We start from the raw sequence: 26,773 nt of genomic DNA on the forward strand, positions 1-26,773 counted from the left end.
GAAGAAAATCAGAAAAGGCTATAAAGAAGGTAATCAAGAAATTTATGTGTAAAAAATCTTACTATAAATATGATTGATGTATGATAGATGTTAATAACGCCGTTTAATCTATGTAATCGATTCTACTTAGTGAGATAAGACTTTATTATTATTGAACAAACTCGTACTCTTCTCTTTTATTAAGTGCGAGAAATTAATATAATGCGATTTTCGTGTCACATCTGACTCTTGAAGACAATAAATTGGCTAAATATCCAAACAAAAGTGAGTACAAGTATCATTCTTTTCATTTATCATCATCAAAATTCAAACAAGGTCATCTTCTTGTGTCTTTTGGAGATTATTGATACGCCAAATTCTAAGGTCCTTATCAATGTTGAGCTGTTACACTTCTTTAATGAAAAAAATCTATCCCTACCAATTGATGGTCCAATTTTGTTGACACTAATTAGTAGTAATATACCTTCTCAATTCACCAAATAGAGAATACAAGCTTTCATTCTCTGAGATAGTAGATGGAGCTATAGATTGAATTGTGATAGCAACCAAACCAAACCAAACCAAACATAAATTGAAAGATGAAAATCTTCATAGATCATGTCCAACATATAAGATAAAACAAATATTGTGCATAAGCACTAAATGATAACAACTATCATTTGCCATTGAAATAAGGTAGAACAACCAAATATAACAAGGCTAGAAAGTTCCGAAACCGAAGAATGGACAATCTTCATTTAGAATTATATATATGCACACACGTTTTAACTTTAGTAGGTTAAAGTTTCACAATTATGTTTCTCAAAGCCACTCATAATCAAAACAGATGTTGAATCTAGTTATATCAGAAAATAAAGAAGTAAACTAAGTTGCTAATTTCCCTGGTTGGACCATTGCATTGATAGTGAATAAAAAAAAAATTTCTAGGAAGAGAAAATCCTATAAACAAACATTAGTATATAGTTAACCAAGTGCATCTTAGACTACTTAACAAGCATTGATAATCAAATAAACCACATCGACAAAAAGTTCCTAGTATACATAATTGCTTAATAAAGCATAAACATAAGCTGGTTTATTGTCCACATCCAAATGTTATACAAGTTAGAAACTGCATGATAACAAATAGCATTGTACATGACTATAATGGAAATGCTTACTTTTCTCACTAAAATTCTTTCATGTGAAGCCAGAGAAGTCCTTTGGCGGTTCAATCCAAATGTTCTCGAACGGGTCTTGTTCGCCCCAATCGTGGCACTGCTTCCGAGGATAGTATCTATAATCATCGACGGAGAATGATATGCAACGCTTTCCATAAAATCGAACTTTAGAGAAGTACACGCTGTTTCTCATCATTCCTGGAAGGTCAATCCTTGAATGAGATGATAAGAAACTGGCAAAAAGGGTTACTCCATCCAGTGTTCTCATCTCTTCCCATTCCATTATTGACTGATCTAACTTAAAAAGAATGGGATTTTCACTGGAACATGTATAAATTACTATGATATTTCCATTATGCTCTGTCATAAATTTTCCTTTCCACCAATTTTTGGCAAAAAAATTCTCCGGGCACTTTGGAGGAGGGACCGAAAGAACACTCCAACTGCGTTCAGATGGGTCAAAAACCCCTAGCCAACCTGTGAGACTTAGGCAATAAAAGAGTCCATTACAAAACACAAGCTTATTCCATATGCTACTAACAAAAGGCAAGCGATTTTGGTAATTAACCGTTTTCCATTCTGTTGCCCCAGGATAACATGTGCTAATAGCCACGATTGTGGGGCTAACATGCTTAACGGTAAATAAAACACAGCCGGGCGATGTTGGAGCACAAGAGAAGGCAACTATCTGGTATGTCATCTCAAATCTTGGCAATTTGATCACTTCTCGAGTAAACGGATTAAAGAAGAACACTTGGTGAGTTCTGGGGCGGTATAGCAGTAACCAACCATCTTTTGTGTAACAAACTCTAGATCCACTCAATTCGGTCAACTCAACAGAGTAAGTCTTCCGCTGCACTGGGTCATAGAATTCATACAAATCACCAAATTTCGGAAAATACATCAACCATGGTGATTGGTTTACGATGCGTACAGCAATAGCAACAGGATGCCATCTCTTGCAAACAACAGATGCACGAACATTATCGTCTAGAGCTAAACGAGATAAGATTAACTCTAAGAGTTCCGCAGGGAGATCAGACCAAGTTTGTAGTTCTAAATTTTCATTTTTCACCTCAATTGCCAACCTTTTATTGTCATTAATTGTATCAACTAACCTGAACAACAAGAAACATGTGTCAGGTGAAACAAAGCTTCAAAAGTTCTCAGGGAAGGAAGTAAGAGATTTATAACATCTCAAATACGTGATATACCAATGATAAACAACAATAGAACTAGAGGAAGCATATGATAAAGGGGAGAACAGAACTCTTAATTTGTCATTTAGAAAAGCTATAATTAACACTTATGTTCTGCTTTTGTTTAAAATTCCTTTGACGCACACCTAAGGCGTTGATTTTCCTAAGTTTGTTAAAGATGACTGTAATTCTACAATAAACATATGGGTTGAAGTGATATCAAACCCTAAGACGCAAAGTAAAAACAAGTCATCAAATTTAATGTTATATACTATGAACTATGAAGCATCAAATTCTTCCTCTCAATCAAAGGCCTAGTAATTTGATCTCTCAGAATCACATTACAGTAACACTCAATTAACCCCATCTTTCATCCAATTTACCAAAGCTAAACCACTAAAAACCTGATCTGATCCGTAAACCCTAGTGCAGTGCTATTCTCCTCTCTTATGAAATTCAAACTACAAATTACAAAATTAAAAAAACCAAAATTTCTTACAAATTACCAAACACACTGATCCATCATGAGATAACCCCATATCCACAAAACTACTCCAATTAAAGTAAATTAAACTAAATCAAAATTAAAGAAAGATAAATAATTTAGAGATGCTAATTCCGAAATTGAAAATTGAATAAGAAAGAGGAGAAGCTCACGATTTCAGCTTTCTCCTTCTTTTCCCTGACATTACGAGAATCCAATTGAAGATTGAGCAACAAAAAGGAGCTGGATTCTAGAGAGAGAAAGAGAGAGCTTAGGGGAAAAAACTGAAGAGAGAGAAAGTTGGCAACTTGAGAGAGAAAAATGATAAGAGAGGAGAAAAAAATTGGAGCAAACAACACACAAATTGAGTGATGGCCTGTGTGGCACGTGCAAGGCGGCTACTCTCACGTGTGAATCACGTGATAGTCACGTGACCATGCTTTACCTAATTGGCTAATTGCCTTTAGTCCTTTACTAGTGCTACCCTTTCATTTCAGTGTATGGGAGAACATCAACTTTGGGTGAGGGTGAAAAAGCAAAAAGGGCAAAATTGGAAATTAAAAATATCTTATTTTTATTGAATTTAAAATTTTTAAAATGAAAATGTTGATAAAATAGGAAACCATTGATTTTATAACTTTCGTAAAAGGGTTAAGTACGATTTTGGTATCTAACGTAGAGGTCAAAAATTTATTTCGTTTTTAGCCTTTTTTCACTATAAAATAGTCCCGAAGGTTTAACTTAGTTTTAAAATCGTTCTTCGGTGAAAATACCCCTCCCCTCTTCTTTCTCAAAATCAACCAGAAGCAGAAGCGCAGAGGAACAAATAAACACAGAAACAAAAGCAGACAGAAACAAAAAGTAGAGGCAGAATAACAAGAATCAAACAAAAACAACCAGAAAAACAACAACAATAATAACAATGGATAATGGAATTAGAACAACAACAAAAGCAAAACCAGAAATAGAAGCAAAAACAAAAGCAGAAGCAACCAGAAGTATCAACAACAACAATGGAATAGAAAGGCCTAAACAGAAACAACCAGAAGCATCAACAACAACAACAGCAACAACAATAGAATAAATAGAAACAAAATACCTTCCTTTAAATCTAAAAAATTAAAGAAAAAGGAATAAAAAATTAAAACAACATTGCAGGGAAGAGTTGCGATGGTGGTAGGGGAGGAGGTGCTGCGGCGGTGAACTGCGAATCGCGAGGGGAGGAGAGCTACGGCGGTGGTGGCGGATCACGTGGAAAGGGCTGTGGCATTGATGGCGACACCGCGAATTGCGACGAGAACGGCGATGCGGTGGTGGCAGGCTGCAAACCGCGACGAGGAGGGCGCTGTGGTGGTTGGCGGCGCCGCGAATTATGATGAGGGTAGGGGTGTGGCGATGAGAACAGCTCCGTTCCTCTCTTCTCTTTCTCTCTCCCTCTGCTTTCTCCTCTCTTGCCGTTAGTGTGAGTGTGTACTGAGGAAGAAAGGAGCACCGGTAAGAAAGCAACGATAGCGACGAGGAGTAGCGGCGGCGGCATGGATATTCTCCACATTTCCTTCTCCTTTTCCCCTCTTTCCTAGAAACAACACCCCCCAAAGCACGACCTTTCCTTCCTCCTTTTTCCGTTTTCTTTTTTTATTTTATATTTTTTAGTTATGAGTAATTTGGTAATAAAAATAAAAATTTTGGTAAAAAATGACGATTTTAAAATTAAGTTAAACTTTTAGGACTATTTTGTAGCGAAAAAAAGGCCGAAAACGAAAAAAATTTTCAGTCTTTACGTTAGAAACCAAAATTGTACTTAACTATTCATAAAATGTGTGTCTTATTATTTCAATTTAAGAAAAATTAACCTATGACTTTATCATTTTACTAATTTTTTTTACTTTAAAAAATCTCGATTCATTTTTGTTAGGGTTTATGTAAATAGTTTTTCTTTGAAATATTTTAATAATATATCACACAAAAAATAGTTAGAAAAAATTAGGTACCTAATACTACTCTTAAAGTCTAATACTAAAAGACTATTTAAGTAAAGTGAAGACTTGTATGTAAGTTTATAAGTGAAGAGTTTAATTGATTGTTATTTTATTTTCAATATTTGTTAGGATAAGTTACTAAAATAAATTATTTGTAAACTAATATTACCGAATTATAATTTTTAAATATTGCATATAGAAATGCAACTTTTACATATTTATGAAAATTGCAAGAAGGGTAGGGTGGATTAGGTATTATACGTAAATCACATAGGGGTATAGTAGTTTACGTTGGAACACAAAAAAAAAGAAACCGCAGCACCTTTTCAACGTAAACTATTATATTTTTCTGTCGGTTTACGTGTAATACCTAATCAGTCCTATTCCTCTCCTAGTTTTCATAGATATGTAAAAGTTGTAATTTCATATGCAATATTTAAAAGTTGTAATTCGATAATACTAATTTGTAAATAATTTATTTTGGTAATTTATCCTATTTTTTACTTTTAATTTTTTAAAAAAATAGAAACAAACAAAATGAAAAAAAAATCAGTTAAATCCCTCTCTTTGTCAATTTATTAAGATTAGCATGTAATTGGATTAGTCTAAAAATGATATTAATATATTACCGAGCAAAATAATTGTATATCATTTTTCAATCACTTAATTTTATTTTGAAAGTTTTTAAATTAGAGAGTAATAGAGATATATATTTTGGTTAATGAAATTCGATTAATGATCATAATAGGGGTGGTAAACGGGCCTAAATCCGCCGGGTCGATCTGCGTAACCCGCCAAAAAAAGGCGGGTTGGGCTGGAAAATTAGGATCGTTAAATAGTAAAAGTCCGCCTAACCCGCACCGCTTAAATCGTGGACTTTGGCGGGCTTTGGCAGGGCAGGGCGAGCTTCCCCGCCGGGCTTAGAATTTTTTTAGCAAAGGGTATTTTTACATTTTTTTTTACCAAAACCCAGCTTCCCCCAACCCAACTTACAAGAGAATGAAGATGAAAATTGAGTATTTTAGATTATATTTAGTTTGTTTTAGAGATAATATTTATAATTATGTTTTGAATTATGTTTATTTTGCTTTGAGAACAATATTTATAATTATGTTTTGGATGAAAACTTAGTTTATAATTATATTTATTAGATATTTATAATTACAAAGACTTTAATATTTGTGAATATAAAAATTATAATTTGTTTATACTTTTAGAAATTATAATAGTTAAAAGTAAAAAATATAAGAAATTTTTTTATGCCTTTATATATATTATTTAATAATTGAAAGTAAAAAAAAAAAGTTATTTGGCAGGCTTAGTCCGTCGACCCGCCAGCCCGCCATTAGATAGAGCGGGTTAGGATTTTAGGACTACCTCACTAAGTGGATCGGGGCGGGTGGGGCGGAGCGGGCTTTTCCGCTTGCCATCCCTAGATCATAAGTATGAAAAGAGTTAAAGAGAGTACTCAAGTAACAAAATGGATGCTGAATATGTAAAAAAACATCATAATTATACACATTTTGCGATCATATTTGATTAATATAAAATTTAGTTATTAGTATAAAATATATATTAAAATATAAAATATATATTAAAATTAAATTAAATAATAATATCTATTATAAATAAATAATTAATTTTAATTATTGATTTTAATGTATAAATAGTATTTTTATTAGGACTGCTTTAATAATAAGAGATTTAGATAGTATATATTAAATTAAAATGAAAACTTTGTTACAAAAAAATAATACCCTCTTAAAATGAAAAGTTTGTTAAAAGAATAGAATGCCCTCTGTATTATTATCCAATCGAAACACAGGAAAAGAAATGGTGGTTGCCCTTTACAGCCTTACATCTAATCACCGGCAAGCTTTGTTGGGTCTTTGAGTATTCGTTTGGCATTTTGTCTTCTTTTGGTTGGCTGGTAAAAGCTGGTGTGCCAGAAACTCCCATCACCATGGTCAATCTCTAATTGTTTCTTGGCACGTTGAAAACCTTTGTAAATTCATCAAATCATTCGTGTTCCCCTTTATTTTATTATTTTCAGAAATATTTTATTCAAAAAAATAATTATATAGTTGCTGAAGCTACATTAAAAAAGAGACCGAAAAAATTAAGATAGAAAAACAGAAATTAAATTAAGTATTTATATTATATTTAGTATAAAATATATTAACTAAATTATATTTTAGTATTATATTTAGTTTAAGATAAATATAAATTGAGAGATAGATTTAAAATCTAAAAAATTAAATGAAGATATTTTTGAGAATAAATATTATTAAAATTTTTGTCTGTATTTTTAAAAATTTTAGTCTTTTGTATTTTTACTTCTTAAAAATACTGAAATTTTAGTTTCAATCTCTGATCACTAAGCATAATATTGAGTTTTAATCTCTTAATCTCAGTCTCTAAAAATAAACACTATTTTAAAGTTGTATTGTTTTAGTTTCTTTTTTAAATAAAAAAATAATATAAAGAGCAAATAATGCTAAAATATTTTTGTTTTTGGTTATTTGCTTATTTTTTTAATAAAATATAATGATGATTTTAATAAGTATGTACAATTAAAAAAGGATAGCTAATATGAGAAGGGAGTATTTATTCTTCCCTGGATGTGACGGCAAGCTTTAACTTCTAAGTTATACACTTATACTTAAACTAATAATCTATGATCAATTGAATTATTAGTCATTGGCTTTGGCCACAATAAATATTATTAAATTTGAAAGGCATATAATAAGATTCACTGATTAAATAAAGTATAGATATTCAGTACTGTCTTTCTTATAATAATAATAATAATAATAATAATAATAATAATAATAATAATAATAATAATAATAATAATGAGATAGTCAATATAGCATTTCACTCTTCATATATACCCAACTTCTTCTTTTTTTTCTAGTTTGATTAGTCAATAGATAATTCAAGCTTGAGTTCAAGTCTTCAAGATATTTTAGGGTATTGTGAGTTTTGGGGGTTCATATTAAGCAACATTGACTCTCCATAGATAGATAGGGTCCATTTGTATGAGCAATATGATGCTCATATTTTGGGTCTAACATGCAAAAATTTTCAAAGACAATTCAGTTAATTCTCCAAAATGGACATGTTATAAATGGGCCTTGAATAATACCTGTAAGAGAATAGTTGCCCACACAACTACACAAGTAAACCCAAAAATAAAAAGGATTCAAATTTCAATCCAAAAAAAATCAATTGACACCTTAACCTAAGTGGTAAATTGTATATCTTTTAATATGCTATATCCAAACCAACTTAGGTTGGTTGAGTGGTCAGTTCACTCATCAGTTTAAACAAGTATCAGAAGTTTGAATTTCGCTTTGTGCAAATAGCAACGCATTGGCCAGCGGCAGACCCTTAAATGGAGCTCAGATCTGCGACAAATTAGTCATTTGCTTGTCGGATTAGGGAATACCGTGGATAACAAAAAAAAATGTTGTATCCAATTTTTTATCCCCAAAAATGTGTAAACACGATACTAAAACTTATTTTAGTCTCTATCTCTTTTCCAAACGCTACTTTAAAACATTAAAAACTTATGATTTCAGTTTAGGTCGGATCCTAAGCATGGAAAACTCAACACTTACAATATAGCACAAAGGATTGTGTGAATTGGTGATGATCATAAGAAGAAATGGTATATGGATAAAATTATTAGCTAAGTTTATATAAACTTTTGCTTCTGATTTATGGCCCTTCATCGTTAAAGGATAAAACATTGTCCTATTATTAAGAGCATGACTATAAAAGAATGAAAGTATTCCTCCTAATAAAAGATATTAATAAGAGAAAATATTTAAATTCATCTCTAACAAATTTTAAATTAAATATTTTAGCTTTAATTTAATAAAATTTTATTATTTTAAAAGTCATTGTAAACTACTAATATTATATAAATTAGACTCTCTGTCACTTTTAATAAAATTTTATTATACGTATTGAATAAATAAATTTTTAACAAATTTTATTATCATATAATTAGATCAAAAAATCATAATAAGACAAATTAATGCCTTTGCAAAGGCAGATCAATACAATTCGAGAACTTTTAGAGTAACAATAATTTGGGGGAAGTGTCAAAACTAAAATTTTTTTAAGACCAATTAAGTGTTGATTACTCCAATAATAATAGGAGTACTATTTTCTTTACTTTAGTAGGCGTGTTACACAACTTAATAATTTTATTTTATTTATATGAAATTATAAATCCTATATAATACAGTTCGAACAATGTATATATTTTAAGAATATTAGAAAATCAACATTTTTAATAAAAAATTAAAAATATAAAATTAGCTAATATTAACTCAAATATAAAATAAATCTAAACAATTTAAAATATAAATATTAACCACCTAACATTTGTTTTATCAACCCCCCCCGGCCCCCTCCTTTTTTTTTAATCGCTCTAAAAATATATCAAACCATATTATCTGCTTATTGAAATTTTAATAATTTTTATATTATTTTTACAATCAATTACATATTAAAAAATATTATAATTTCATATCATATTTCTATAATCTGTATATCATAAACGTTTCTAGAATCAATAAGGATTAGTGCTACTCAAAGCCAGGTTTGATAAAGAATAATTATCCTAATATGGCTGCTAGCTAGCTAGTAGCAACTTAGTATAATAGAAAAATATATTTATCATTATTCTTTTTTTTTTTTTTTTTGTGAGTTTGAAAATAATGTTATACCTAAACGTGATTTGACTTCAACACTTTTTCAGCACTAGTAGACATAATCGAATAACCCCACCTCTGAGTCTCAATCCAGTGTTTGTTCACATCTTCTAGAAATGATAAATTATTTATATATGCCTTGGCTCTATCTAATTAACTCGGCGTCTCAACATTAAACAATAGAAATTATATGTGTACTTTTTGGCGGTACAAAAAATTAAGGTTTAATTTTTCGGTCAATTTTTATAATTTTATTAAATTTATAATTAAATTTTTATATTTTAATTAAATTTTTATATTATTTTAAATTTTATAATTAATTTTTATTAATATAAAAAATATCTTAAAATTAATGGAATATTTTTTATAAATTAAAAGTACCTCTAACTAAAAACTTAAATAAATATTTGATTATGTATTTTTTTAAAAAATTAAATATTTAATTAATTTTAGCGTTTTCAATATGAAAAATTATAAAATTAAAAATAATATAAAAATTTATTTATTAAAAAAATATAAAATTTAATTATAAATTTAATAAAATTATAAAAATTAATAAAATAATTACACTTAAAATTAATTAAATATGCATATGCAATAATTCGAATAAAGAGTATGTTATATCTATTAAAATATGCATATGCATATGTTAATTGTAACACCCTAACTACCAAAGCTCACGCTTCCGGCTGCGCGACTCTGATAGCTCGGACATTACGACGACTCTTATACTATTTATTATTAAAATATGAGCCTGTTTGAAACTTTAAACCGCAAATACCGTTCCCAAAAATACTTTCGTTCGATATCGTACATCCAAAGAAACCATACAACTTACAAAAACTCATAAAGAGTACATCCATATATATACATACATATATATAAATAATATTACAGACATTAACCAATACAATTCCTATCCCTCTTACAGAATATATCAAGATAAAGGCGAGGGTACAATAAACCATGACTAAAACAATACAGAGCATCTCAATAACAAATAATTAAACTCTTCATAACTTCTGCGCCCAAATCCTGAAAGGGGAAAAATGTAGGGGGTGAGAACATCATCCTCGAAAGGGTTCTCAGTAGAGGATTTTTTGGGAATTACTGTAATAGGATACATGAAGATAAACCGTACCAGTGATTAATAACCATCTTATGCCTCTTTTAAAAAACAACAGTTTACAAATAAAGTAAAGTCAGAAATCTTTTCGGAAAGAGGAACCGTTCAATTTTCAAAACATCAAAAGCATTTCAAAAAGGTTTATCTATACTGAACCAAAATAACCTTTCATATCTTATTCCAAACCAGAACCACAAAACCGAAATCAACCATCGGTCCATCTCATTCAACCACGGCCCTAGGCCCAAACAATCCAACCACAACCAATCCACCACAACCCAACATAGTTCCAGAAGCAAACACAAGTAGGAAGATGCAAACACAAACAAACAGTTATTGCAAGTAGAACAATTAACAGTTAATCACATAGGCAAACCAAGTACAATATGCATACCCAAACAATGTCACATAGATGCATATGATGCATGCCTGTCCCTAGTGGCTGATGATATCATCTGTCGGTTACCAAGCCAACCCGACGTGTCCGGTAGCTAACCCGGACACAGTCTCTCTGTTGCGCATTATTATCATTAGAGGGTATCTGCGCCCTGTCGCCATTAGAGGGTATCTGCGCCCTGTCGCCATTAGAGGGTATCGGTGCCCTGTCACCCTTACAACTAGAGAGAAAACACAAGCATACTCGCTTACAACTTTCATCTCAGCCATCCGGCTCACGGTTCAATCCAGAACCAATCAACTTATCAATAAATACAGCCCTTCGGCTTAAATTCATAATTCATAATTAGCCATACGGCTCATAACTCATTCGGCAATCAGCCATAGTTCAATAGCATACACAGCCATTCCGGCTCATATCAAAATAGCAATTCCACCATCCAACATCATCAAATTCATAAATCGGCATTTAAACCATAAATCACTTTTTCTCAAATCATTTCACTTTGAAATCAAGTTTCAACTCTTTTCAGCCTTGGCTTTAAAGATCTCATTTCTCAAATCATCTCAGGCTCATAAGCCAAATTTACTCAAAATGAGTTCCCTTTTTAAAACAAAGCCACTCTCGGCATTCTCTTTCCAAAACTTCCAAAACCATGGCAAGTTAAGGATTTATTTCAAAGTATTCAAAACCACCCATCCAACAATGAGATTTTATAACAAAAGTTTCTCGGCAGAGTCCCAAGTCTTTAGGGAAGGCCAACTTACATCAATTCCTCAAAATTCATTGAAACTCTTAAAATCATAAATTCTTGGTTCAAGTAAATAAAACTGAATTTATTATGAAACCGAACCATACAAAATCACAAGTTCCAACACGGTCCAAAAATCAACTCATTTGAAACGGAACCGGTTCATTTGAATCAAACCGCTTTCAGATTTCTTTTTGGAACCCATTTTTCCAACTCTTCCAAAATGCCTCAAACTTGATTACTCAATCAAAAGTCTAGGTTCCTTTAAAAATCACTAAAAACTCCTTTTTATATTGAAATCAATGTTAGAGCATCATTCTTTCCTTCAGTGATTCAAATGGTAAAAATAGTTCATTTCTAAATAAGCCGAATTCAAAGTATAAGGTTCATTAAATAAATTAAGCTTGAAAACATAAATATTCTCTTAATAAGTCAAATAATACAATTTCTCAAATCCAACCCTTTTTAAATAACTTTTCAAACAAGGTTAGGATTTTGTAGAAATTTCGACAGCACCTCCCCTAAAACTTGGACTTTTGCCACCCGGTTCGGGTCCCAACTAAACCATTTCTCAGTCCTTTTCAACAGCTCAAAACCAGAAATCAATTCAAAGCAAGCTAAATCCAACAACTGCCTCAGTGGCGTATCTCAAGGATACCATATAAAAATCAACTCAATATCAAATCAATATAACTCATTTCCAAAGCTTTAAAGAAACGGTTCAATAACAAATCATTTGTCCAAAACCAAATCAATTAAAATAAACCAGGCTGAGTTTTAAAGTGCATTCGACTTTTCAAATCATCAAAATAATTAACTCAAATCAAATCAATCCTCAACGGATTAAACTCAGATTCAAATCTTTAAAGAATCAAGTTCAAACATTATATTTCACAAGCCGCACGACAATTCAGCCAAACCAACATCCATAATCATTCGAGTCAATTAAATAATACATAAGGCAGATACAATCACCAAATACATAATATCTCACATCAGTATCCATATGTAATAATTCCAATACATAAAACATAGTTTTTGGAAAGCGCCCCTACCTCAAAACGCAATTCCATAACCCAAACGCGTCACAGAATCCTTTCCGCCTCGACCCAAAATCATTGGCAATCAAAATCTCGGCTATGCTCGCTCTCTCAAAAGCAGAAACAGCCCCAAAGGCACAAGTAAACCGGATTCTAGCTCCTAAAACCATTAACATTACGATTACTTTATTACACAGAACAGAACACTAACGCAAGGCTTTCCAAACAGAATTTACTTACTGAAATAACAAAATAGGGCAGCCACAGCTCTATATTAGCCTAGCAACGGCTCCGTCAGTGGCCAGAAGCTCCAGTGGCTCAGCAACAAACCTCCATTTTTGACAAGAAACCCCATAAAGTTAATCTTACAACATATATTCATCCGAATCCATAGCCATAGATAATTAGAACGATTACGGTTTGAGTTTCAGAGCGCAAGGGGCTTACTGTAATGAAAAGGAATGGCAGAATGGAGCAGCGGCTCCGGCGGCTACCTCCTGCAGCAACCACACCGTCTCACGGCAACCAGAGGCACATCGGGGTTTCTTGGCGGCAGAAGCGGCGGTGGTTGGGCACGGTTCTGCCTCTTCTCCTCTGCGCGACCCAGCGGCTGGCCACCATCAACAGAAATAGAGAGGTGATGGCGGCAGCTGGACTTGTCGACGACAGCGGCGGCAAGGGAACCGGCGACGACGAAGACGGCACAGACAGCGGCAGCGGCGCGGCGCTCTTGGCGGCGTCCTCCTCTCTTGCGCGACTGGAGAAACAGAAGCGGAGCTCCATCGTGACTCTCCTTCTGCCATGGACGGCGACACACAGCAGTGAGAGATCCGGCGGCGGTGGCGCTACGGCATCGCGAACAGCTCGCCTCCCACTTCGCACCACACCACTTCTGCCTCCCTCAAACCCAGCGTCGTTCTCCCCTGCTCCTTCGAACTCGTCGGCGAGGGACCTATGACGGCACAGCGGGTCGTGCTCCTTCTTCTCCATCGGTGGCAGCACAGGCGTTAGCGACGGCGACCCGTGGTGGCAGTGACGCGGCTTGCTCTCTCTCTCTCTCTATTAGCAACGGCGCAGGGAAGGCGGCGACGGCAGTGGAGAAGCCCACCGGTGCCAGCGCCCCTCCCCCTTCTCTTATCCTCCCTGCCGCACTCAGTCTTCCTCTCCCTCTCTGCCTCAATTTCTTTCTTTCATGGAAAATGGGAAGCCTTGTGTGTGTGTGTGTGTTTTAGGGGAAGGGAGGTTTGCGGCTGCTGCTGCAGCTTCTAAGTGGGTGGGTTGTTGATGGGGAAACGGGTAACGGGTTAGGGTTTCCGGGTTAGGGTTTCATTTTCAAAAAATTAGGGTTAGGGGCATTTTAGTAATCTTACTTAAAAATAGGGATAATATAGAAATTAGAAATAAATTCTAATCCAACAAAATTAATGTATAGAAATACTATTTGCTCCTCCGTTTTACAAATTATTTTCAATAAAATGCCCAAATCTAAAAATTAGAAATAATATACTTAATTTCTTCATTTTCCAAAATAGCAGTAATAATATTTAAAATATTACTCATTTAATTAAAATCATGTAAAATCCATATTATTTCATAACTATCAACCTTATACTTTAAATATAGAAAATAATCCAATAATTGTGAAATTGGATAAAATCATAACTTATCTCAAATCCAATAAATCAAAACTTGCCTTAATTATCTATAATAAAATAATCTCTGAAATTAAGGCTATAAACAACTATATGATTTGAGACTTACTCATAAAAAGACTTTTCAAATATTCTGGGTCTTACATTTTACCCACCTTATAAAAATTTTCGCCCTCGAAAATTTGATGCAAAATGAAAGAAATTCCATAACAGTTCACCCTTGAACACATTTAAGGAAGACACAAAAATATCTCAAAATATAATCATATATACGATTTTCAAATACTTTGATTATCATAAGCATAAGGATGTAAAGGTAGGAGTGTGATTGCAAAGCAAACGTTTCAATGTAGGCTCAATGCAAAAGATAATATGGGTCAATCATGTGATAGAAGGGCAAGGCATCAAAGGCTATTAAACAGGATGGAGTTAAAACGACGTGCTCAACCTCCGCACACTAATCTCATATCAACCTCAAAGTTTCAACTTTCCAATTCCATCAAGCACTTTACAAACCCCAATTTCGATCATTAGCCTGACAACCACAAATCCGTTCGCAAGGAACAAAACGCCCACAACTCATACGTTGCACACCTACCGTTTCAACTTCCATATACACATATCACGTCTTAAAGAACTAACGTATCGCGTTACTACGTCTACAAATCGCACGTGATATCAAACAATTCTCGAGTCTACTCAGAAGGATACAAGATTCTAGCAAGGAGAAACGATATCAAGGATAGTACTCATAGATTAGAAAGAATATATCCAATCCCAGATAAACAAGGATGCTCAAGTAATGAAGTTTGCTAGAAATAAATCAATTGACAACTTCAAAGATAACCCTTGGATCAAAGAAGTTCAATAGGATCAACAAGAAAACCAGCGCATCAGTTTGAAACAAACTCAAACTGAGTCGATGAAGTATGAGGTTTACAGAAGAGAATATTTCAAACCCAAGATAAAGCTCACAGAACTCAAGAGCACGATTACGAATACTTTCGAATACATTGTTTTTAAAAGAATAAAAAAAAACTTGCAAGAAAGTCACCTCGCAGTTTAAAAGAAGGTTAAGCAATAAACATCCTTCAAAAGAGTAACAAAAACGTAAACGTGGCTTTGCTTTAATACAATTTCATGTTGAAACAGATCATGTAGAATTTTAAAACAAACTGTACACAGATTTTGGCTAAGAGCAAAAGTATTTCCTCAACTATTTTGGAAGATAGTTAGGTGTACAATCTTAATCAAAAGCAATCATAAAACTCGGAAGAGAAATCAAATGCTCGTTCAAAAATCCTCAAAATACATATTCAAACAAGCGTGTATAACATTTATAGCGAGAACAAAAGAGGAAGTTAAACTCTTTTTAGAAAAGAAATCCCGAGGTAAAAAGATTTGCTTACAATTGGTAAGGAAACAAGTGGTGCGCTACAAACGAACAGATTTCCATTAAACAAGGAATTTTTCAGAACCCCATTTAAAATAGCGCATGTCAATTCTAAAACAATTTTGTCAAAAATCGAACAATGGTTTCAATCTCAATCAAGCAACAGAAAACAAATTCCGTTTAAAACTCTTTACAAGAGAATTCAAAACTTCTTTAAAAGGTTCAAAACAAGACTCCAAAAGTATACTTGAAATCACCATCTCAGAAGGATATTCAAGAAAATTAGGATGTACTTAGAAAGAGTCAAGCCATGCAAGAGAGGGTTTTAAATCAAGGTAGTTCAAACAAGATTCACTAGTCGTGAAACATCCAACAAGCTTCCAATTGACCCAAAAGAAAAGTCGTAGGAAAAGACAACTCAATCATTAGTAATTCCTCAAGAATAAATCTTTAACTAAAAACTCTTGTAGAGAAAATGAGAGAATAAACAATACACTAATTTGAAACAAATCAAACTGACTCACATACGGATGAGATTCACAAGAAAGGACGAACCAAGATTAATGATAATTTCACAAGATGTAAAAGATTAGTTAAAAACAGAATCACGTATGACATTCATAGAGGTGAAAAGCTTAAGAAGAAACGAGTCCGTTCGTAAGAAGAAAGCTATGAGTCCAACATTTTCAAAAGAACAATAATGGCATAAACCCTATAGCATGCTGAATCAAACTCAACTCAAAATGACTTAAGTAAAGTTTATCAAACGAAATTCAACGGGGATAAAATGAAAAATTTTCTTTCCAAAATTTTGAAAAATATTCAAATACATAATCAAATGAAAATGTGCATTGGAACTATAGTAAAATTGCTAGAAAGTCAAATTGTAATTTTAAAGTAAATGCAGTTCCGTAAACCAGTAAAAGTACAGGCGAGGTATTAGAAATAAATAGTTGTCAAGCTGTGTAAGAAATCTTCAAAGTTTCATATATAGATAAGTATACATCTATTCAACAGCAATTTTCATAAAAGTCTCATAACTGGCTGTAATCACTGTCAAATAAGAGAAAAACCGAATCAACAATTTCTCTAAGAATGGACTCGAAATCCCGGAGTTAAAAATGAACAGCGCATTAGAACAAGTTCAAAGCTATATCAAGGAATATTGGAATCAAGAAGGACTCAAACAGAGAAGGACAGATACAACAAGGATTCTAACCAAGCATATGCACTTAAGATCAAACAAGAATGCATATGAATAGAAGAATGAAGTTGAAAAATTCAAGCTACTTTTCAAAAGAACTAGCAACAAGAACTTCAAGTTAGAATATGAAAGAACAGGCCGACTCGAACAAAATTCAAGACACAACTGAATAGCCTCGAGAAAAAGTTTCCAACGTTCCCAAAACCCGCGATTCGCTTTACTCAAAACTCGGATTTCATCTATGATAACTCATTAGTGCTTTCATATACAAAATTCACTAGTATTAAGCCGGCCAAACTTAATACCAAGAATTATGCAATGCAAGACTAACATCGTTAATCAATAGACCGTCATGTGCATAAAGCTCTAATTCTCGTCATTCGACAAGACCTAATACATGACAAACGCTCAGAGCATGCAAATGAAGCATAGTCAGTCCATTCCTCAGGCTCTACAGGAAGAACTGCTCTGATACCATAATGTAACACCCTAACTACCAAAGCTCACGCTTCCGGCTGCGCGACTCTGATAGCTCGAACATTACGACGACTCTTATACTATTTATTATTAAAATATGAGCCTGTTTGAAACTTTAAACCGCAAATACCGTTCCCAAAAATACTTTCGTTCGATATCGTACATCCAAAGAAACCATACAACTTACAAAAACTCATAAAGAGTACATCCATATATATACATACATATATATAAATAATATTACAGACATTAACCAATACAATTCCTATCCCTCTTACAGAATATATCAAGATAAAGGCGAGGGTACAATAAACCATGACTAAAACAATACAGAGCATCTCAATAACAAATAATTAAACTCTTCATAACTTCTGCGCCCAAATCCTGAAAGGGGAAAAATGTAGGGGGTGAGAACATCATCCTCGAAAGGGTTCTCAGTAGAGGGTTTTTTGGGAATTACTGTAATAGGATACATGAAGATAAACCGTACCAGTGATTAATAACCATCTTATGCCTCTTTTAAAAAACAACAGTTTACAAATAAAGTAAAGTCAGAAATCTTTTCGGAAAGAGGAACCGTTCAATTTTCAAAACATCAAAAGCATTTCAAAAAGGTTTATCTATACTGAACCAAAATAACCTTTCATATCTTATTCCAAACCAGAACCACAAAACCGAAATCAACCATCGGTCCATCTCATTCAACCACGGCCCTAGGCCCAAACAATCCAACCACAACCAATCCACCACAACCCAACATAGTTCCAGAAGCAAACACAAGTAGGAAGATGTAAACACAAACAAACAGTTATTGCAAGTAGAACAATTAACAGTTAATCACATAGGCAAACCAAGTACAATATGCATACCCAAACAATGTCACATAGATGCATATGATGCATGCCTGTCCCTAGTGGCTGATGATATCATCTGTCGGTTACCAAGCCAACCCGACGTGTCCGGTAGCTAACCCGGACACAGTCTCTCTGTTGCGCATTATTATCATTAGAGGGTATCTGCGCCCTGTCGCCATTAGAGGGTATATGCGCCCTGTCGCCATTAGAGGGTATCTGCGCCCTGTCGCCATTAGAGGGTATCGGTGCCCTGTCACCCTTACAACTAGAGAGAAAACACAAGCATACTCGCTTACAACTTTCATCTCAGCCATCCGGCTCACGGTTCAATCCAGAACCAATCAACTTATCAATAAATACAGCCCTTCGGCTTAAATTCATAATTCATAATTAGCCATACGGCTCATAACTCATTCGGCAATCAGCCATAGTTCAATAGCATACACAGCCATTCCGGCTCATATCAAAATAGCAATTCCACCATCCAACATCATCAAATTCATAAATCGGCATTTAAACCATAAATCACTTTTTCTCAAATCATTTCACTTTGAAATCAAGTTTCAACTCTTTTCAGCCTTGGCTTTAAAGATCTCATTTCTCAAATCATCTCAGGCTCATAAGCCAAATTTACTCAAAATGAGTTCCCTTTTTAAAACAAAGCCACTCTCGGCATTCTCTTTCCAAAACTTCCAAAACCATGGCAAGTTAAGGATTTATTTCAAAGTATTCAAAACCACCCATCCAACAATGAGATTTTATAACAAAAGTTTCTCGGCAGAGTCCCAAGTCTTTAGGGAAGGCCAACTTACATCAATTCCTCAAAATTCATTGAAACTCTTAAAATCATAAATTCTTGGTTCAAGTAAATAAAACTGAATTTATTATAAAACCGAACCATACAAAATCACAAGTTCCAACACGGTCCAAAAATCAACTCATTTGAAACGGAACCGGTTCATTTGAATCAAACCACTTTCAGATTTCTTTTTGGAACCCATTTTTCCAACTCTTCCAAAATGCCTCAAACTTGATTACTCAATCAAAAGTCTAGGTTCCTTTAAAAATCACTAAAAACTCCTTTTTATATTGAAATCAATGTTAGAGCATCATTCTTTCCTTCAGTGATTCAAATGGTAAAAATAGTTCATTTCTAAATAAGCCGAATTCAAAGTATAAGGTTCATTAAATAAAATAAGCTTGAAAACATAAATATTCTCTTAATAAGTCAAATAATACAATTTCTCAAATCCAACCCTTTTTAAATAACTTTTCAAACAAGGTTAGGATTTTGTAGAAATTTCGACAGCACCTCCCCTAAAACTTGGACTTTTGCCACCCGGTTCGGGTCCCAACTAAACCATTTCTCAGTCCTTTTCAACAGCTCAAAACCAGAAATCAATTCAAAGCAAGCTAAATCCAACAACTGCCTCAGTGGCGTATCTCAAGGATACCATATAAAAATCAACTCAATATCAAATCAATATAACTCATTTCCAAAGCTTTAAAGAAACGGTTCAATAACAAATCATTTGTCCAAAACCAAATCAATTAAAATAAACCAGGCTGAGTTTTAAAGTGCATTCGACTTTTCAAATCATCAAAATAATTAACTCAAATCAAATCAATTCTCAACGGATTAAACTCAGATTCAAATCTTTAAAGAATCAAGTTCAAACATTATATTTCACAAGCCGCACGACAATTCAGCCAAACCAACATCCATAATCATTCGAGTCAATTAAATAATACATAAGGCAGATACAATCACCAAATACATAATATCTCACATAAGTATCCATATGTAATAATTCCAATACATAAAACATAGTTTTTGGAAAGCGCCCCTACCTCAAAACGCAATTCCATAACCCAAACGCGTCACAGAATCCTTTCCGCCTCGACCCAAAATCACTGGCAATCAAAATCTCGGCTATGCTCGCTCTCTCAAAAGCAGAGACAGCCCCAAAGGCACAAGTAAACCGGATTCTAGCTCCTAAAACCATTAACATTACGATTACTTTATTACACAGAACAGAACACTAATGCAAGGCTTTCCAAACAGAATTTACTTACTGAAATAACAAAATAGGGCAGCCACAGCTCTATATTAGCCTAGCAACGGCTCCGTCAGTGGCCAGAAGCTCCAGTGGCTCAGCAACAAACCTCCATTTTTGACAAGAAACCCCATAAAGTTAATCTTACAACATATATTCATCCGAATCCATAGCCATAGATAATTAGAACGATTACGGTTTGAGTTTCAGAGCGCAAGGGGCTTACTGTAATAAAAAGGAATGGCAGAATGGAGCAGCGGCTCCGGCGGCTACCTCCTGTAGCAACCACACCGTCTCACGGCAACCAGAGGCACATCGGGGTTTCTTGGCGGTACAAGCGGCGGTGGTTGGGCACGGTTCTGCCTCTTCTCCTCTGCGCGACCCAGCGGCTGGCCACCATCAACAGAAATAGAGAGGTGATGTCGGTAGCTGGACTTGTCGACGACAGCGGCGGCAAGGGAACCGGCGACGACGAAGACGGCACAGACAGCGGCAGCGGCGCGGCGCTCTTGGCGGCGTCCTCATCTCTTGCGCGACTGGAGAAACAGAAGCGGAGCTCCATCGTGACTCTCCCTCTGCCATGGACGGCGACACACAGCAGTGAGAGATCCGGCGGCGGTGGCGCTACGGCATCGCGAACAGCTCGCCTCCCACTTCGCACCACACCACTTCTGCCTCCCTCAAACCCAGCGTCGTTCTCCCCTGCTCCTTCGAACTCGTCGGCGAGGGACCTATGACGGCACAGCGGGTCGTGCTCCTTCTTCTCCATCGGTGGCAGCACAGGCGTTAGCGACGGCGACCCGTGGTGGCAGTGACGCGGCTTGCTCTCTCTCTCTCTCTATTAGCAACGGCGCAGGGAAGGCGGCGACGGCAGTGGAGAAGCCCACCGGTGCCAGCGCCCCTCCCCCTTCTCTTATCCTCCCTGCCGCACTCAGTCTTCCTCTCCCTCTCTGCCTCAATTTCTTTCTTTCATGGAAAATGGGAAGCCGTGTGTGTGTGTGTGTTTTAGGGGAAGGGAGGTTTGCGGCTGCTGCTGCAGCTTCTAAGTGGGTGGGTTGTTGATGGGGAAACGGGTAACGGGTTAGGGTTTCCGGGTTAGGGTTTCATTTTCAAAAATTAGGGTTAGGGGCATTTTAGTAATCTTACTTAAAAATAGGGATAATATAGAAATTAGAAATAAATTCTAATCCAACAAAATTAATGTATAGAAATACTATTTGCTCCTCCGTTTTACAAATTATTTTCAATAAAATGCCCAAATCTAAAAATTAGAAATAATATACTTAATTTCTTCATTTTCCAAAATAGCAGTAATAATATTTAAAATATTACTCATTTAATCAAAATCATGTAAAATCCATATTATTTCATAACTATCAACCTTATACTTTAAATATAGAAAATAATCCAATAATTGTGAAATTGGATAAAATCATAACTTATCTCAAATCCAATAAATCAAAACTTGCCTTAATTATCTATAATAAAATAATCTCTGAAATTAAGGTTATAAACAACTATATGATTTGAGACTTACTCATAAAAAGACTTTTCAAATATTCTGGGTCTTACATTAATTAATTTGATTTGGTGTTTGAATTTTATATTAGGAGACTAATTTAATTGTTGACTGTGAAATTCAACAATCCAAAATGATTAAAAACTTAAAAGAGAGATCTATCATTGATTGCTGTCTCTTTTGTATTGCCACTAAGGATTTTATTCAAATTTTTTCTTTAAATGATTTTGGGGTGATTCACACCCTTTTACAAACATTATTATAAGCTATGAACCATTCATATAAAAATTCTAAATATATATATATATAATGAAGATATTTTAATTATTTTTTATAATAAAAATATTATAGTTATTTATTTTAAAAAATATTAATTTAAATGATTCAATGTTTGAATCATTAAATTTTTTGTTAAATCGATTTATTTAGTCTAATTTTAATAAAAATAATATAATTTAATCGATTATATATATATTAAATTTTAATTAATAAAAAATATCTTAAAGAAAAGACATTTTAAATTTTTTTATTTAAATAATTCTCATAAGTTATAGTTTCAATATGACAGTGAAGTCTCTTTTAACTTCATGCAAGATGAAAGTTATCTTTTTATAAGAAACTTTTTTAAGGCATCTTATATTAGGAAAATCCAGTGTTAGTACATATATTATTGCATGTTATTAGGTAAATGCATGGAGCCACACAATATATGTATATAGTACCCTTTTTTTTACGTTATTCTTTATGTTAAAGGTTAATTTGTTATATATCTGAAGTTTATTTAAAAATTTATTATTGATCAATAAATTATTATATAAATAAAATAAATTTTAAATTTTTAATATTTAATTAAATAGTAAACAAGTAAATTGATCACACTACAATAATATAGACTATTTTTTAGGATTATTATGTGTAAAAAAAATTAAAATTTGTCAAAAAACAAAATTTGACACTATTTTAACTATAAAAATATGTTAATAAATATTTTGTCAAAAATAGTATTTTTAACATATAAGTAATTGTAAAAAAAATTTAAATCTTATTTTGATAAATATTGGTCATAAAAAAATAATTTATTAAAAAATTTTGAGAATATATTTTTTGTAATACTTATTAACCGTCAAAAATATTATTTATTTTGATGCTTATGACCATAAAAAATTTTCAACAAAAATTTTCAATAAAGAATGAGATGAGATTTTGAAACTAAAGATTAAACTGAGATTTTGAAGATGAAAAATGAATAGTGTGATTCCAAACTGAGAACAATGTGATGCCAAAATTGACGGAGCTTAACGAAAAAAGGAATAATGGAGTAAGTTAAAAATAAATGAGTGTCAAAATTGAAGAGTAATTTTTTACAATAAAATTATTCATAAAAAAAACATAAAAAATTTAACATTTGTGATATTTATAAAAAATATATATTAATTTTTACACTTAACTATGACCATTAAAAAAATCATATTAAAATAATTCTCTTTTCTTTTCTTGTAAAAAAATCATATTAAAAAAAATATATATTAAAATCATACTGCTACTCAACAAATTTAAATTAGTTATAATACCTATTTATTTGGTAAGAAATGTGGATGATATCTCTTCCTCGGTTTTGAATTTTTGCTCTCACTTTTAGTTGAAGCCTAAACAAACCTAACAAAAATTAATGACACCTACTCCAATTAATTTCTTAAGTTTTTCCTTCCCTTTTCTTTTAACCTTATCCTTTGGTAAGTAAATCAGTGGGCTCATCTAGCTAGCTCGCAATATTTTTCTAAAAGGTTTTTCCCAAGTTAGAAAAAGTTGTTTTCTGATTTTATAAATAAAAAAATATATTAAATCTTTTTCACATGTTCCCAAACATTGATTCTCGCAAAAGAATCGTGTCTAATATGGTAATAAGCTTTGTGATTTTGATTCAAACCAAATACCATAATAGACAGTGAATGCTTTCGATGATGTGTTAAGGTTAAACACATCTCGTGCATACTAATCAAGTAATCATATAGGATAATAATATGAGATTGTAACAAAGTGGAATATTATATATTATTTTATATGCACTTTTTTATATATTTTGTATATAATTAATAAAAATGAAAAGAAAACAAAAATATATAAGATATATTTAAAAAACATTATTTATATACCAAATATTATTGATATTCGTATAAAAATATAATTATTATTAATTAAATGTGTATTTAAATTATTTTTAATTAATAAAATAAAAAATATATTTAATTATTAAAAAAATACAAATATCAAAATAATATTTAGTATAAAAATGTATACAAAATGAAATTGATAAAAGAAATAGTACATACAAGAATATATATATTATATATCACACTATATATATCACAGAGCAATTTAAGAATGGAAAAATATAGGGTACCAACATATTATTTGTTAATTTATTGTCAATAATGATTAGTTATTATATTTTAAATATATATATAAAGAGACACATTCAAAAATATATTTATAAAGGCACTTTTATTAAAATATAGCTATAAAAAAATATTTTTATTAGACACATCCACAAAGATATTTCTATTAAACACAATTATAAATAAGAGTTGGCAGATATTAATAGAAATGGTGTTGGTAACGTAGTGAGATTGTTTAAGAATATTCTATCAAGTCAAGCAAATTAAACTAATTAAATTCAGTTCCATGTCACCGCTCATTACTAATTAAATCACTAATTTTTAATTCCTTACCGTCATTCAAAAGTAGAATATAAACTTGCATTGTATATAATGAGCCAAGCCATGCATCCACAAACATTCACAACCATTATACAATAAAATAATATTGTTCTAGAAATTAAAAAAAGAAAGGCAAATCGTACCCTAATTGGTATTCTAGAATCTAGAACAGAGGCAAAAAGAAGAGTAGTGGAAGGTGGAAAGTGGAAACTAGCTAGTTAGAACAAAAGTAAACAACCAAAAGCATTATATTATATTATATTCTTCTTATTTATTATTATATTATTACCAGTTTAATTACTATACTACTATATGCATGCACTTTGCTTTGAGATTGCTTTCGTATTCTTTTGACAAATGGTCCAATTTTTTGTTAAAAAAAAAAAAAGAAATTCAGGTATAATCAACTTTACATAAAATTAATAATTAAGAACTATTAGATGATTTAACTGATTTAATTAAATTTTTATTTAATAGCTCTCAATTATTAACTTCATGTGAAGTCAACCATACCTAAATTTTCACCTTAAAGAAAAAAGATGCTTTTTCAATCTTCTTCCTTTTTACAATAAAAATTTAAGAATATAATATTCTCTCTCACACACCCTCTCGAAGGAAAAAAAAAAAAAAAAAGAGATATGAACAGAAGAATATTCATTCAGTCCTTTATATAAATACAACACAAGGATTAAATACGTTACCACCGTCAGTACTCAACAGAAAACAGAAAAAACAAACTTCGAAAGCCTTCTCTTTCTCTCTCTCTCAAAGTGTGTTTTAAACGATCTAGGGTTACAGAATTCGATGCCACAGGTGGATTTGGAGTCGCTGGTTTCTGCATGCGCCGGAGGTTCCTCCGATCGGAAAGTAGCATGCGAGACAATCGCCGGCGACGTCGATACTACTGATTGGCCGCCGCCGGAATCGATCTGGCTCTCCGGCGAAGCTGAGTTCGACTGGTTGGACCGAAACGCCGTCGTTTACGAGCGGAAAGAATCCACGAAAGGAAGCTCCGTATTCGCCACGTCGAACCCTGGCTCCAACAACAACTCTCAGCGATTCTCCAAGAATCTGATGAAATCCAAAGCTGCGATTATCGGACTACCGAAATCGCAGAAATCGGCGTTCGCTGACGCAAGCCAGAGCCGCCGCATCCACCACAACCGGCAGGGAAACGCTAGGCTGTTTCCGAAGCGGAGCGCTTCCGTCGGAAAATCTGACTCCGCCGTCGTCGTATACGAGCCATCGTCGCCGAAGGTCTCGTGCATCGGTAGGGTTAGATCAAACCGGAACCGCCGTTTAAGAACTCGCCAGCGGAGCATATCCTCCTCCACCGCCGCTGGAGCTGCCACCTCCACCGTCACCATCGCGAGACAAAAATCTTGCCGGAGCGGGAGACGCAAAACCGGTTTCTTTGAAAGCCTTCGCGCCATTTTCAGATCCGGTCGACGAGGAAAACCGGTTCAGAAACCCGATCCATCTTCGGAGGATTCATCGACGAAGAAGAAGAAGAATAAAAGAAGCAACAGTAGAAAATCGCGCGGTGACAGTAGCAACAAAGCCATCCAAAACGACGAGTCGTTTAACGAATCGGTTTCCATTGAACCTCCTGGTTTGGGTAGCTTGAACCGGTTCGCATCAGGGAGAAGATCCGAATCGTGGAGAGTAGTAGGTGACTCGGAGATCCACGTGGCACAGTAAATTTTTTGGCGCCGTTCAAGTTCGGTTGGCGATTAGTCTTGAACTGCGGGCCCCAAAGTTTAAAAAGTCGTTGATTGCTTACGTGGCACGTTGAAAACGGTCACTAACTGTTTTCCTCACTCCTGTAAGAAGATAAAATGTATTTTTACAGCGTCCTTTTTTTCTTTTTTCTTTTTTTTTTCTCATTGGAAAATAAAAAAAGAAAGAAGATAGAGATAGCATGTAGTTGTGACTTTGAAGCGTGATATAATTTTTCTCCTTATTTTGTAAATATACGTGTTGCCATGTGCATATAAATTTTATGTGGAGCTGCTTGATAATATAAAAAATTACACT

At 33.4% G+C, this 26,773-nt stretch overlaps 2 protein-coding genes across 2 annotated transcripts; one reads left to right on the forward strand and one right to left on the reverse strand.

The window, feature by feature from the left end:
- Window positions 1–997: 997 nt before the first annotated feature.
- On the reverse strand, window positions 998–3,171 carry LOC130961321 (F-box/kelch-repeat protein At1g57790-like). Its single transcript, XM_057887139.1, has 2 exons — window positions 3,017–3,171; window positions 998–2,278 (listed from the first exon to the last, which is right to left on the reverse strand). The coding sequence occupies exons 1-2, from the start codon at window positions 3,046–3,048 to the stop codon at window positions 1,180–1,182; spliced, it is 1,131 nt and encodes a 376-aa protein (XP_057743122.1). The 5' UTR covers window positions 3,049–3,171; the 3' UTR covers window positions 998–1,179.
- A 22,247-nt stretch (window positions 3,172–25,418) lies between these two features.
- On the forward strand, window positions 25,419–26,773 carry LOC130960163 (uncharacterized). The gene has a single exon (XM_057885466.1). It carries the CDS (start codon window positions 25,541–25,543, stop codon window positions 26,435–26,437), a length of 897 nt encoding a protein of 298 aa, XP_057741449.1. The 5' UTR covers window positions 25,419–25,540; the 3' UTR covers window positions 26,438–26,773.

The sequence above is a fragment of the Arachis stenosperma genome, chromosome 2 (genome assembly GCF_014773155.1).
Source record: "Arachis stenosperma cultivar V10309 chromosome 2, arast.V10309.gnm1.PFL2, whole genome shotgun sequence".
In the NCBI taxonomy this organism is placed as follows: Eukaryota; Viridiplantae; Streptophyta; class Magnoliopsida; order Fabales; family Fabaceae; genus Arachis; species Arachis stenosperma.

What these genes read in the sequence shown, in the direction of transcription:
- LOC130961321 (XM_057887139.1), bottom strand. Translation starts at nt 3,048, where the DNA reads ATGTCAGGGAAAAGAAGGAGAAAGCTGAAATC. An exon ending in AGAAGGAGAAAGCTGAAATC is followed by an intron (nt 2,279 to 3,016) that starts GTGAGCTTCTCC and finishes CTTGTTGTTCAG; the next exon opens with GTTAGTTGATACAATTAATG.
- LOC130960163 (XM_057885466.1), top strand. Translation starts at nt 25,541, where the DNA reads ATGCCACAGGTGGATTTGGAGTCGCTGGTTTCTGCATGCGCCGGAGGT.